At 46.5% G+C, this 12,553-nt stretch overlaps 1 protein-coding gene across 1 annotated transcript; it reads right to left on the bottom strand.

The window, feature by feature from the left end:
• Positions 1-538: 538 nt before the first annotated feature.
• LOC115404236 (uncharacterized) lies at positions 539-4,198 on the bottom strand. Its single transcript, XM_030113487.1, has 6 exons — positions 4,057-4,198; positions 3,346-3,560; positions 3,197-3,266; positions 2,962-3,052; positions 2,714-2,823; positions 539-2,137 (listed from the first exon to the last, which is right to left on the bottom strand). The coding sequence occupies exons 1-6, from the start codon at positions 4,196-4,198 to the stop codon at positions 1,794-1,796; spliced, it is 972 nt and encodes a 323-aa protein (XP_029969347.1). The 3' UTR covers positions 539-1,793.
• Positions 4,199-12,553: the final 8,355 nt, after the last annotated feature.

The raw sequence follows: 12,553 nt of genomic DNA, 5'->3' as shown, positions 1-12,553 counted from the left end.
GATTTTATTTCTCTGACAGCCCAACAGGAACCAGGTTCTCTCATAACCGTGGAGCTCAATAAGAACAGTGAGTGAGAAGGAAAGCCGGCGCTAACCACAGGCCCGTGGATGGAATTAGCCGGGAATCCCGGTGGAAACACGCCGAGCTGATTAAATGTTGCTCCTCTAATTGAGAGAGTCGAGCTCATTTGCTCCCAATCCCGGATCCTCTTCCTGTGCTGCATGAGAGGAAGTCATTACCAGGCCCTGCATGTCTCATTAGAACCTGCGATTAGAGGCGGCGCTCCGTTTCACCGCAGGACTCCTCAACGTCTCGTTTCCCTGGAGTTATCGAGCAGATTTCCTCTGATCGCCTGCTGTGGAATTCATCTCTCCTCTATTTTCTACTGTATATTTTTATGAAAATAAACCCTACAGAAAAGCATCAGGGCCTCCAGGTTCCATGACTCGTCCTACTTGCAGCCTTCAGCAATCCTGTGGCGCCATCTGCAGGCTTCAGGCAGTACTGCACTATTTTACTCTCATTTTTAACAAACATGCAAAACCAGCATCTTTTTTTTTTTTCTTTTCAAATCATTTTATTTTGTCCTAATTTTAATTTGAGACTATTTCCCTTCAGCGGCCACGAGACACGTCCAGGACAGCAGTGTGAAGACGCACCAGGCGGAAATGATTCTCACACGGTTAAGGCAGAGATCAACGAAAGAAACGCTAAAAATCCCAGATCGTAGGTTCACATAAGGCAAGAATCATCAGACAGCACAGGTACAGAAACACATGCTTTGGTCTTGTTTTCACACTCCGTCACTATTTTACAGGACAACTGGAAGATGAAGATGAAAGCCTCCTCACTGTGAGCTATAACGGGAGTAAATAGTGTTATTTGACACAAAAGCAAAGGTCATGATTGTCGTATCTCATCTAAAATAAATAAAATCATGCAAACACGCACATGCACGGTTAGGTTTCCATGTATAAAGGACATGCCACGGGGCTGTGCGTCACGTCGGATATTCATCCTGCCAGGCCTTGCTCCTCTTCAGAAACCGGATTTCACCTTCATTTTACCAGCTGAGAACTGATTCTCATTAACAATATTCTGATAAAAGTCATTTTCCTCCTGATTAAAACAGTATATGTTGATCAGAGCAGGCTGCTGTTCCCACTGTGACCTGAAGGTGGCAGCACGGACTCGTGTAGTGTGAGCGTGATATGGGACCACAGAACCTGCCCCTTCTTATTGACTTTACATCACTTCTTCACGTTTTCCTTCTTTATTCAAATGTCAGACCAGCTAAAAATGTGTGATTTAAATAGATAAATATGGCAGAAAAAGGTTAAATGAAGCATGTAAACAATAATCTCCTTTAAAGTCTCACTGCTGCAGCGCTGGCTGCTTCCTAGAGTCAGCTCTAAAAACAGGGTTACGGTGACGTGTGTGTGTGTGTGTGTGTGTGTGTGTGTGTGTGTGTGTGTGTGTGTGTGTGTGTGTGTGTGTGTGTGTGTGTTGAACGCGCTTGGCGCCATGCGGGCGGGGCTGAGGAGATCTGAAGCAGGTCTTCTCAGTTCTGATGGGAATTCAAACTGTCCGGGTGTCACCTCCCAGGTTGGTGTGAAACCTGGAGGCGTCCCTCATTCTGAAGATGGCCGCCGCTCGCCGTCACGGTGGAGGATCTACGTCTATGTTCACACGGCGAGCCGCTCCGGCGGCCGACGGAGGGCTGAAACCAGGATGCTTTGGGAATTAAAGCCTTTCAGCCCAGAAATGTTGGCAGTGCGTCCCGCCGCCGGGCTCATTCGGGCCGGTTGCGGCGCCGGAGGCCGGACGCCGGCTGCTCCGCCCCCACCTCCTCCACGCCGGCGTGGCGAGAGTCCTGGTGAGGGAGCGCCGGAGCTTCGTCCTCCTCCTCTTCGTCCGCCTCCGTCTCCTCGTCTTGGTCGGCCGCCTCCGCCTCCCCGTCCGACTCGTCCGGTCTCAGCTCCTTCAGGTCCTCGGCGGTGGCGGCGGCGGCAGCACCAGCCTCGCCGCCCGCCTGCTCGGGGGCGCTGGGCGTGTCCGCAGACGGAGGTTTCTCCGACGTGTCACTGGCGCCGAGCGACTCTATCAGGTCGTCCAGGTTACGCTCGCAGGAGGCGTCTGAAACACAGGAGACGGCATTCAAAACACCACATCCATTTGAGTGTGTGTGTGTGTGTGTGTGTGTGTGTGTGTGTGTGTGTGTGTGTGTGTGTGTGTGTTCTTGTATTTCTATCCTTGTCGGGGCCAAATGTCCCCACAAGGATAGCAAAACGTGGAACGACGTGCCTTGTGGGGACCTTTTTCCGGTCCTAAGTAGGAGAAACAGTGTTTTCTTGACCATGTTGTTGTTACTGAAAAAAGTAAAAGTGCAAAAACATTTCTTTAGGGTTAGGCTTTGTTGTGGTGTGGGTTAGGGTTAGGGTAAGGGTCAGGGTTAGGGGCTAGACATGAATGGGAGTCAATGGACGGTCCCCACAAGGATAGAAATACAAGACTGTGCGTGTGTGTGTGTGTGTCATATTCGTAAACTGAGCTGCTACTGTTTCAAATCTGACTCTCACCAAATATTTTTCCTTCCAAATCAGATGCAAATCAGGTGTTCAGACCTCGCTGGTTTAGAATCGCAACTGTGGAGCCACACACACGCGCGCAGACACACACAGACACACACACGCACACACGTGGTGCACTCACCGTTGACGTTGAGAGGCGGACAGTCCATCCCCCTCTTCTTCATCAGGTAGCGGATGGTCTGCAGCTGAGACATGATCTCGTTCTTCTGGTCCTGAGCCACCGACTTGACGCTGAGGAGACAGCAGGAGGCGGAGCTAAACCACAGCCAGTCACGTCGGTGCAACACCTGGACCAGCGTGCGGGTGTGTGTGTGTGTGTGTGTGTGTGTGTGTGTGTGTGTGTGTGTGTGTGTGTGTGTGAGCACTGACCAGTTGGTGAGGGGGTCGAGCTGGGTGAGGATGGAGTTGAGCATCCTCTCCGTCTGCGCCAGCCGCTGCTCCAGCTCGTTCAGCTGGTTCTCTGTGCAAACACACGCCAGGAAACCACGATGTTCAAACCACACACAGCGGTCTGAGCACACACACACACACACACACACACACACACACACACACACACACACATATGCAAATAAAAGGTCTTCCGCATGCAAAGCACACACACCTGCCTCCGCTGACTTCTTGGCTCCTTTAGAAAATTTGTCCTTCTGTGCCTTGTCGTCTGCAGACTTGATCTGTGTGATTTAAAACAGAACATTATGATGGATAACGGCCTTCAGAGCGAGCGCACTCCCCGCGTGTGTGTTTGCTCACCTTCAGGAACTTGTAGGCGGCGAAGACGCCGACCCCGATGGCGTACAGCGGCATGAGCGTGAAGACGTAGCCCTTGTTGTTGTTGGACTTGTACTTGTCGCTCTTCAGCTCCTGCTCCATGCGCTTCTTCATCTGCTGGATGTTCTCGGGGGTCTGGTGGGAGCCGGGGCCGTGCATGTTGACCGGCTGACCTCTGACCCCTCCGGGACCCGGACCTGCGGGAAAAAAAAACAAAACACCACACGGTGAAACACACATCAGGCCTCATCACTCACTGCTGGGCTGAACTGATCATTGGAGTAATCGGATCAGCGGTGAGCGTGTTTCTGTTGTCAACACCGCTGATGGTTCCTGCCATTACATCAAACCGCAGAGGAGAAGATGCAGGCTCCGTCTCCATGGCAACGCCTTCGAGCCAGAATGGATAACATTCATGGCGTTTTGGGCGCCCGGAGTCACTGAAAACACAACTTTACAAAAACGTGCAAACGGGGGGTAAAACACACCTTTTCTGAAACGCTGCTACTGTATAAACTCGCTATTTTTCATCTGTCATGCCTTTTATGGTTTTTTCATCCTTGTACAGTGTATAAATACTGCATTTATTCCACATCCTTATAAATACTTTATCTATTTAATATTATATTAACATCACTGGTGGACACGCCCACTCTCGCGTGAAGAACCTAGCTCGCGGCAGACACGTCCCACCTTTTCGGGTGTACCGGGGGTCGTGTTTGGTCTCCTTGGCCGCGGTCCCGCCGCCCACGCCGAACAGCCTCGGCAGGACCACGAAGGTGAAGAGCACGGCCGTGAAGGCCAGCGCGACCTGCTGCGAGGTGGACAGAACCATCCTGCTCTCCGACAGCCGCCGAGAGGAGCCGAGAACCGCCGAGAGGAGCCGAGCGAGACCGAGCGAAGCCGAGTGCTGCCGAACACACAGGCGCCGCAGGCCGTCGGTGAGAGGAGCCGAGAACCGGGCGAGGAGCCGCAGAGAACCGCCGAGCTGTCAGCCTACTGTCCCGGGGACAAACACGACATCTGCTCTTCGAAAAGGAGGACTAAAGGGAGGGGAAAAAGAGGGTGGAAGGCCCCAAACAGCTGCGGCGCTCCACCTTCTGCTCCGCCTGCGCCGCTCCAACAACAACACCAACACGACGGAACCACTTCCGGAGGAGACGCCTCCGCAATAAAAGCACCAATATACGATCACATTATAACACAATAATAAAATAAAGAAAAAGTCCATCCATCTTCTAGACTTATTAATTCTGTCCAGGGAAGAGAGGAGGGATAAACCCTGGACAGATCACCAGACTATCACAGAACAAACGCAGAGGGACAGATTTGCCCCGAGGTGTGAATGCGAGTGTGCGGCCCTGTTTACGTAGTAACATTTTCAAGAGAAAGTTGAAAACCGTGGTTGCATTTTGGGTGTCAGTCTCTGCATAAACAGGGAAAACACAACTTTCCAGGGGCACTGTTCCTGTGCATGTGCACCTGCACGTGTGAGTAGATGGACAATGACAATAATGGCGCCATTCCAAGCTGTCATGACTCCCAGTCCAGATTCTCCTGGAAAAGGTCGTTTTAGAGTTGACAGTCACCGAAATTAAAAATCCAGATTAGTTGTCTGTCCATTTGAACTTTCGCTTTTGTGCATGTTTACGTTTGTGGTTTCATTACAAACACACAACAGCACAGTTTCAGCACAGTGTTTCTGCTGTTTCCGTGTAAATTGGGATTATTTGCAAAGTGCTGAGAAAACACAAAACTTTGTAAAGTAATGCGTTTTCACTCGAAACTCTATCTTGCAAACAATGTGTGTGTGTGTGTGTGTGTGTGTGTGTGTGTGTGTTCTTGTATTTCTATCCTTGTCGGGGCCAAATGTCCCCACAAGGATAGCAAAATGTGGAACGACGTGCCTTGTGGGGACCTTTTTCCGGTCCTAAGTAGGAGAAACAGTGTTTTCTTGACCATGTTGTTGTTACTGAAAAAAGTAAAAGTGCAAAAACATTTCTTTAGGGTTAGGCTTTGTTGTGGTGTGGGTTAGGGTTAGGGTAAGGGTCAGGGTTAGGGGCTAGACATGAATGGGAGTCAATGGACGGTCCCCACGAGGATAGAAATACGAGACTGTGTGTGTGTGTGTGTGTGTGTGTGTGTGTGTGTGTGTGTGTGTGTGTGTGTGTGTGTGTGTGTTTCTGTGTCTCCCTGTTTGCTCCATGGTGGACCATCCACCTGTCCAGGGAGTGCCCTGTCGGGATCCAGAGCTGTAAAGAAAAAGGATACGAGCACACACACTTCTTATAAAACACCCTGACATGACAACGAGCTTGGCAGGTAGTTCAAGTACAGCTCAGTTTCTAAAGAGTCATCATACATAAAATATACAGCGCAATAAAAGCACAGAACACAGCCACGCAGTCATTCAGTCATTGTATCATTGCACCTGATCCCTTATAAAAGCGATCTTTATCTGTGGTGTTTCTCTGTGCGGAGTGGGGTGATTGCTGCTGGGTAGAAATGTCCTCGATCTTAATTCTCTGTATCCTGAGGGGAGCAGTTCAAACTGAGCAGGGGCAGGATGTGTATTGTGCACGTTTTTGAGGCGTCTAGTTGCGCTGCGTTAATTTGTTTTCGATGTTAATCTTCCTGCAGGAGGCTCGGTTCACACGGCCCCATGGTGAGCCTGGTTGTACACTGAAGCCACAGTGACTCACATCAGTTTCCACACTGCCAGATGTCATAATGATTACACCACTCTTCATTAGAGGAAGTAAGAACGGGAGATCCAGGAAGCAGAACAATCCTGAATCTCGTTGGCCAAAAACTTTTAATGGCTACGAAGATGGAAGGCTCTTCAGATAAACAGGAAGTTTCTGGAATTAGTTTCAGATCCACAGGGAGACCTTTCCGGAAATGGCGCGCTCCATTATGGCTCCTTAATGAAGGGAGCCGTGGTTGAGAGGCCGATGCTTCAGTAACATGAGCAGCACGATGTTTTCAGATACACTCTCATTAAGACTCAACCTGGATGTGTTTTAGTAGAAATGCGTGGTAATGGCTGTGGAGTGATGGAGGGAATCTGTGGATGAAACGACGCAGAGGAGCTGAGCAAACAGTGAAACAGGATCGTCATATTGTCTCTACGCCGTCAGGCTGAATACCCAAGGCACATTGCAAGTTCTGTTCCACTGTCTGTATCTGAACTTCTTCTCAACCCAGAAGAACAGCATGACATGTGATTCGAAGTAGAAATGATTCTAATCCAAATTTATCACACAAGAAGTTTCTTTTAAAGCTTTTTTCGAACAACACCTGCTGCTTTGTGAGCTTCCTTATCCGTGGAACACCATGTTGCAGGCAGTGTTTAATCAGTGTCATGTTCCACATCTTGTGTGTGGTTTTGTTCAATTTATAAAGAGTTACGGCGATGATGAAGGTCAGATGAAGTAATGACAGACTAACTGGTGAATAAACATCACGTAGCACAATCTGGAAGAAGTACAATGATTACAAAAACCAAAACAACCAAGACCTTTTTCACGTTTAAGATGTTTACTGCCCTCTTCTGACAAGAAACACCTCCACACAGGAAAAAAATGCTTCCAACAGAGAGAACAAATGTGAGGGAAGTACAATTTCATTATCGAGGACCACAAAAAACACAAATGTCTCAGCAGAGAATTTTTTATTTTATTTAATTTGGGAGGCAATGAGCAAAAAAGCTGGAAAAATGGACTATAGTCCCAAATGTATTGTATTTTACTACTTCTTGTTTCGCTCTAATTTTCATGAGCGACTTCTATACGAGTGTATACCATCTTGGACCACTAGATGGCACTGTCTGACAACAGAAAGCTGCTACAGCGGGACAGAAAAACCTCCATCACCACTGCATTTAACTGACAGAGCAACAAAAATGTCTCCAGAAAGAAAAATGTCCATTGGACATGGAAAATCAATATTCTTATACAGCAGTCCAACTTTGTTGGACTTTTTTTTTTAAGTTTTACTTCTTATGATTTTTTTTTCTGTAGCATCTCAGGTCATGTTTACATGACAGCTTTCAGAGTGGAAATACATCGTTTTTGCGTGTTTCTTTCAGGAACGTTTCACATTTAATGGAAACGCTTTGAAAACGTTGTCTGTTTTAAACACTGCAGTTCACATGCCAGGCCACTGGTTTGTTTCTTGCTTTGTTTTTGCAATGAAACCAGGAGAAGGCAGGACCAGGAGACCACGGACTGGGAGTCTTGACCCTCTGGAGGAAAACATTGTTCTGATTGTCCTTCTACTGATCGTCTGCAGCTGTGGTGTGCAGAAAAGCTGCCTATTCTGCCTAAATGTCTGTAAGAAGGTGCTTTATCAGCCGCTCAAGCAGCACTGTGGTGTCAGTAGGGTCTCAGTGCAGCCTTTAAGGGAAGATGCACTCACTGTCACTTGACTGTGGACCTCGTCTCACCTGTCGGACCTCAGTCCTCCCCGTCCAGACCTCCACTCCCCTCTGGCACTCTGAAACCAGACGCTCGGTCTGACGTTCTGCAGCTCAGATCTGCTGACATTGCTGACATTCCCCTGTGTGGCGTCTTTGAGCCCAGTGGATTTTCTTCAGCAAACCAAAGAATTGGCATCAATACATCACCAAACATTTGACACCATTCTGGCATGAGGAACATAGTGCAGGTTCAAGTAAAGCAGACGGTCCATCGTTTGGTTTGAGACCCAGATGTGACTCAAAGCTCTGTGCAAAGGCAAGAAGAGGCTCCTGGTTTCAGGGAGCTGCCCTCTTTGTAGGATGGCAGCTCCATGAGGAATCAGTCATGGACCGTTGGCTGGCAGGCCGTCCAACACGAAAACAAATGAAAACAGTTATTGTCACAAAAATCCTCACAAGACATTTCATATGTGAAGTTAACTGATGGATGTTATCTGTTCCGTTTTTCTCCCAGACGGCAGAGGAAGATGGACGTCGTTTGGCGTGGGACTACTTCACCAAGGACGCCGCTGGATGGAACAGTCCGGAGAATCTGTTCACTTCCTGTTAACCAAGGATCAAAAAACACAACCAGCCTGTGTGTGAAGAGGAACACACAGTGTTCAGGTCCGGTGAAAAGAATGTTCTGTTCATGTTGTTCCTCAGCTGCTCGCCCTGCATAACAAAATACCTCAACCTTTACCTCAACTGGTTTTTTCTCAAAAAATTTGAAATGTGTGTTTTTTTCACTATAACCTACCTGTTAAAAACTAATACTGAGAGGGCGGGTGACAGTAAATCTCTTAATTCAGAAGCATCATTATTGTATTTCCTAGACTTTTACTGTCTTGTTGCACATATTTTGATTTATTTTATATTTAAACTGTTCATATGCTGCTTGTCCCCCAATTTCTGATAATAAAGGTATCTGAGAAGAGTAAATCTCCCTTCAATTTCTACCTTTGAAACACATATTTGGAACTCCAATTCTGCCATCAAAAGCAGGTATTTCATTTTTTAAAATGAATAATGGAAATGGATGATCTGAGTAATCACAATTTTTTAATTCTTAGTGTTGGAACTTTTCCCCCAAATATCCACATCAGTCTGGGCCTTCTCAATCAGTCATGCCTTGCCACCTTTAGAGGGAGAATCCTGCATAAAAACACACTTTATCACATTATTAGAGCACAACGTTCAGCTTTGTCAAGACAATAATGTTCTTTATTCAGGTGCAACACTGTTTAAGAACATTCTAAATGAAATGTGACATTTTTCATGCTAAATATTGTATTCATATCACTATTGCTGCTGGTTAAAAGGTGATGCTGATGCTCTGTTGGACTCTTGATTCAGACTAGAGCAAAAAGGGGCAAAACTCAGGAGCACAGAGATGGTGGACAGAGTGATGAAGATGAGACCACTGCTCGGTTTAAAGAGTCACTACCCGGTGTCGACCGGGGGAACTGAGTTTCTCGTCTCTCTCTTGGTCGTTGCTGCTACTAAAGCAGACAGTAATAACAAGACAAAATGAAGAAACCTTGATGGACTCGGGGATTATTGTCCAGCAGCTCATTTATTTAAGCTAACAAACATGCTACAAGCTAACGAGCGTCTGCAGTTAGCATCTTTCACATCCGCAGCTATTTGACATTTTTACAAGCGCCAAACAGCGACAACTGTCACTCACTGTCGCTTGACTATGTAGACTTCCTCGTCTCACCTGTCGGACCTGAATCCTCCTCGTCCAGACCTCCACTCCCGTCTGGCACTCTGACACCAGGTGCTCGGTCTGACGTTCTGCAGCTCAGATCTGCTGGTATGGTGGGATTCCTCTCTCTTCAGCTGTGTTTTCACCTCCAACTCCAACAAACTCTCTCTCTTTCTTCAGCAACCTGGAGGCTTCTGATTCTCACTGTGATCGCTGAGCCTCATCGGTCTTTGTTCCATCTGTCACCTGGGTGTCTCCTGTTTTTCAGGTAAAAACAGCCTCAGGCCTCAAACATAAAACCTATTGAGAAGATGTTTCGACTCATAAAGGAGGGGTGATCTGTTTTGGAGAGAGAGCAACACAAACACAGAGAGGCTGTTTTCAGCTGAGTCCAGGTCCTGAACTCCTCGCTAACACAGTAAGTCAAACAGTTTCAGAGCTGCTTAATTATGACTGTCTAGTTGAAAAAAATGAAAGGATTTTCCTCTGTTTTGTGCACATAGTGAATATCTGGAGGGAATGTCTGCAAATGCCCTATTATCTTCATTGAGATTAAGAATTTATTAGTAAACTAATACAGGTGTAAGGCATTAGTGGTACATGTTATCCCCCCTTCTGATGAGCTGTCTGCTGCCATCGGCATGTTGGTGGTTAATCTGAGCTGTTTTAGTGCTGAAATTCAGATTACAGAGTGACTCCCTCCCAGTACAGAGGCCTTGTGGTCTGACAAGTGCTTATCAGAGTACTAACACATTGGTTCAGTTCAATCATTTGAAGTATAGAAAGTTAGTTTATCAATAGAAAACCCTGCGTGCTCAGGGAGAACATGTAACCTCCACACAAGAAGACCTTCGTACAGTCGTGATGCACACACACAGTGTTTTTGAAAAGTTGCATTTTTCCTTCATTGACGTGAGGATGGAGACTAACCATTTCCAGAAACGTTGCGTAATCGGTGAATCCGAGGCCCGAAATAGATCGGAAGTTTCTTTATTTTCACTTAAAAACGTTGTCGTGGTGTCTCCGGCTCTCCGCTTAGTCGTGCTTAAAACTTTAAACGCTGTGAAGGTGTTGTTTGTGGCGCTGAACGTGTTGGATTGAATGACTTACGGCCGTATCGTGTTTTCATTCTTTGTAATTGTCCTTTAATGAACGCGAGGAGTCAAGTGTTGGAGGTGTGTGTCGTCTCAGCTGAGTCATTTATCAAGCAATCCTCAGAGGTCACATTTTCATGATCATACTGATCTTCAATCATTGTTCATATTCTGCATGTGGAATCAGCCGCCATGTTCTCTGGTAGGGGTGTGAGACTCTCTGTATTGACTCTCTCTATTCTGAAGCAGATTTTCTGAAACTAAAGCAAACAGAATGAGGACGACGGAGTCTCGTCTTGATTCCTTGTTTGACATGCGTGCGTGTGTTTGTTGACAGGGTTGGCCTGTTGAGCCTGTCAGGTATGAAACAGGCTTCCTTTTGTTTTTCGTTTATCCAGTACATGAGAGTTAAGACAAGACAAATAAGGAATGGTTTAGTGCTCCGGTGCTGCGGCCGCACCGGGCCCCGGCTCCAGAACACTCAGATCCTCAGGAAATGGCTCTTTCTGTGTGACGTTTGGCAAGTAGAAGCATAGTATTATAATATTGTGTATGATAAAATTTTAGCATTTAAGTTGTCAATACAATACAAAATATGACTCAGTTCAACAATAGGGATGTTTGAAATTTTTTGACATATTCACTCTCTGTTATCACTCCAAAATTTCTGAAGAGGACAGTTAAAAAGAAAAAAGCTTGAAGGATTCCTCAGGTAAATCACAGAAAACACAGCCTGATTATCTAATTTAAAGGTGCATTAAGGAGCTTTACAACCTTAAAAATACTTATTTTCGACCATAAATACGTTCCATATTTTAATGATGTGTACAATGTGCCCTGACATATTCATTACCAGAACCTCTAACAGCGCTAAATTGTCACTTGAAAGTCACAGTGCCGGTCCGGCTCCAGCATTTTTTGGGGGAGAATTTGAAAGGAATGACGTAATGCACGCTCTGGCTGGTTAGGTTTCATTATGTCCGCCATTACTCCGCCAGATGCTTAGTGAGCAACAACTGAGCAGGATCTTCCAGAAAGTCAGAACAGACTGGCTTCTAGCACTGCCACAGCTCCACACAGACTCCACCAGGGAGAAGAAACTTAAATCTTACTTGAGCGCTACTAAACGAGCGAAGATGGAGTCCCCCTCTCCCGTGCACGCGAGCCACAGGGGCGAGTTTTTCACTAAGCTGCGTTACGCCCAAGGCCTGCAGGGGGCGCTGTTTCGCATAAAACGTGCAAACTCCTTAATGCACCTTTAAATAGTTTATGTAAAAAATTGCACACTGGATATATTTCATGACACATTACGCCACGAAATTACACATTTCTACTCAGTTAATTATTCCTCTGGCTTTAAATCTGTCCTTGGTGTAAATTAAAATACACTAACTTTGTGTTCATCTCTGGCCTTACCTGCGTCTCTTAAAGGGAAACCCTCAGTTGAAGGGTGACAAGTTAAAGACGATACAATATTCTTTAGATTAGATAGATAGATAGATAGATAGATAGATAGACAGATAGATAGATAGATAGATGGCTTCAAGGACAAGATCCTGGATAGCGGCTGAATTGATCTTCCTCCGTAGCCCTGGCCTTTAGAGACGTGGGAGGAGCTACGTCAGCAGGGAGGAGCTCGAGGGCCAGCTGAGGCGTCTCGGGCTTCTGCTGACAAATAAACTGAAATCCAGCAGGTCGGGACTCACATGTCATGTTTTGACTTCAAGTTCCCCGAGACACCGTGAGAAGGTCAATCAATCAATCAAACTTTATTTGTAGAGCACTTTTTCATATTTATAAAAAACAACGCAAAGAGCTGTACAGTAAAAAGAGTCATAAAAACAAAAGGATAAAAACCAGCAATTGCCACACCCACACACACACGCGCGCACATACACGCACACACACACAAACAGACACACAAAC

This window comes from Salarias fasciatus, chromosome 17 (assembly GCF_902148845.1).
Source record: "Salarias fasciatus chromosome 17, fSalaFa1.1, whole genome shotgun sequence".
In the NCBI taxonomy this organism is placed as follows: Eukaryota; Metazoa; Chordata; class Actinopteri; order Blenniiformes; family Blenniidae; genus Salarias; species Salarias fasciatus.
Note: the sequence above shows the minus strand (reverse complement) of the source record. Positions and strands in the feature narration are given on the sequence as shown.

Excerpts from the sequence above, each read along its gene's own strand:
- LOC115404236 (XM_030113487.1), bottom strand. The coding sequence starts at position 4,198 with ATGGTTCTGTCCACCTCGCAGCAGGTCGCGCTGGCCTTCACGGCCGTG. Across the intron at positions 3,267-3,345 it reads CCGCCTACAAGTTCCTGAAG|ATCAAGTCTGCAGACGACAA; the intron begins GTGAGCAAACAC and ends TAAATCACACAG. Across the intron at positions 2,824-2,961 it reads CTCGACCCCCTCACCAACTG|CGTCAAGTCGGTGGCTCAGG; the intron begins GTCAGTGCTCAC and ends CTGTCTCCTCAG.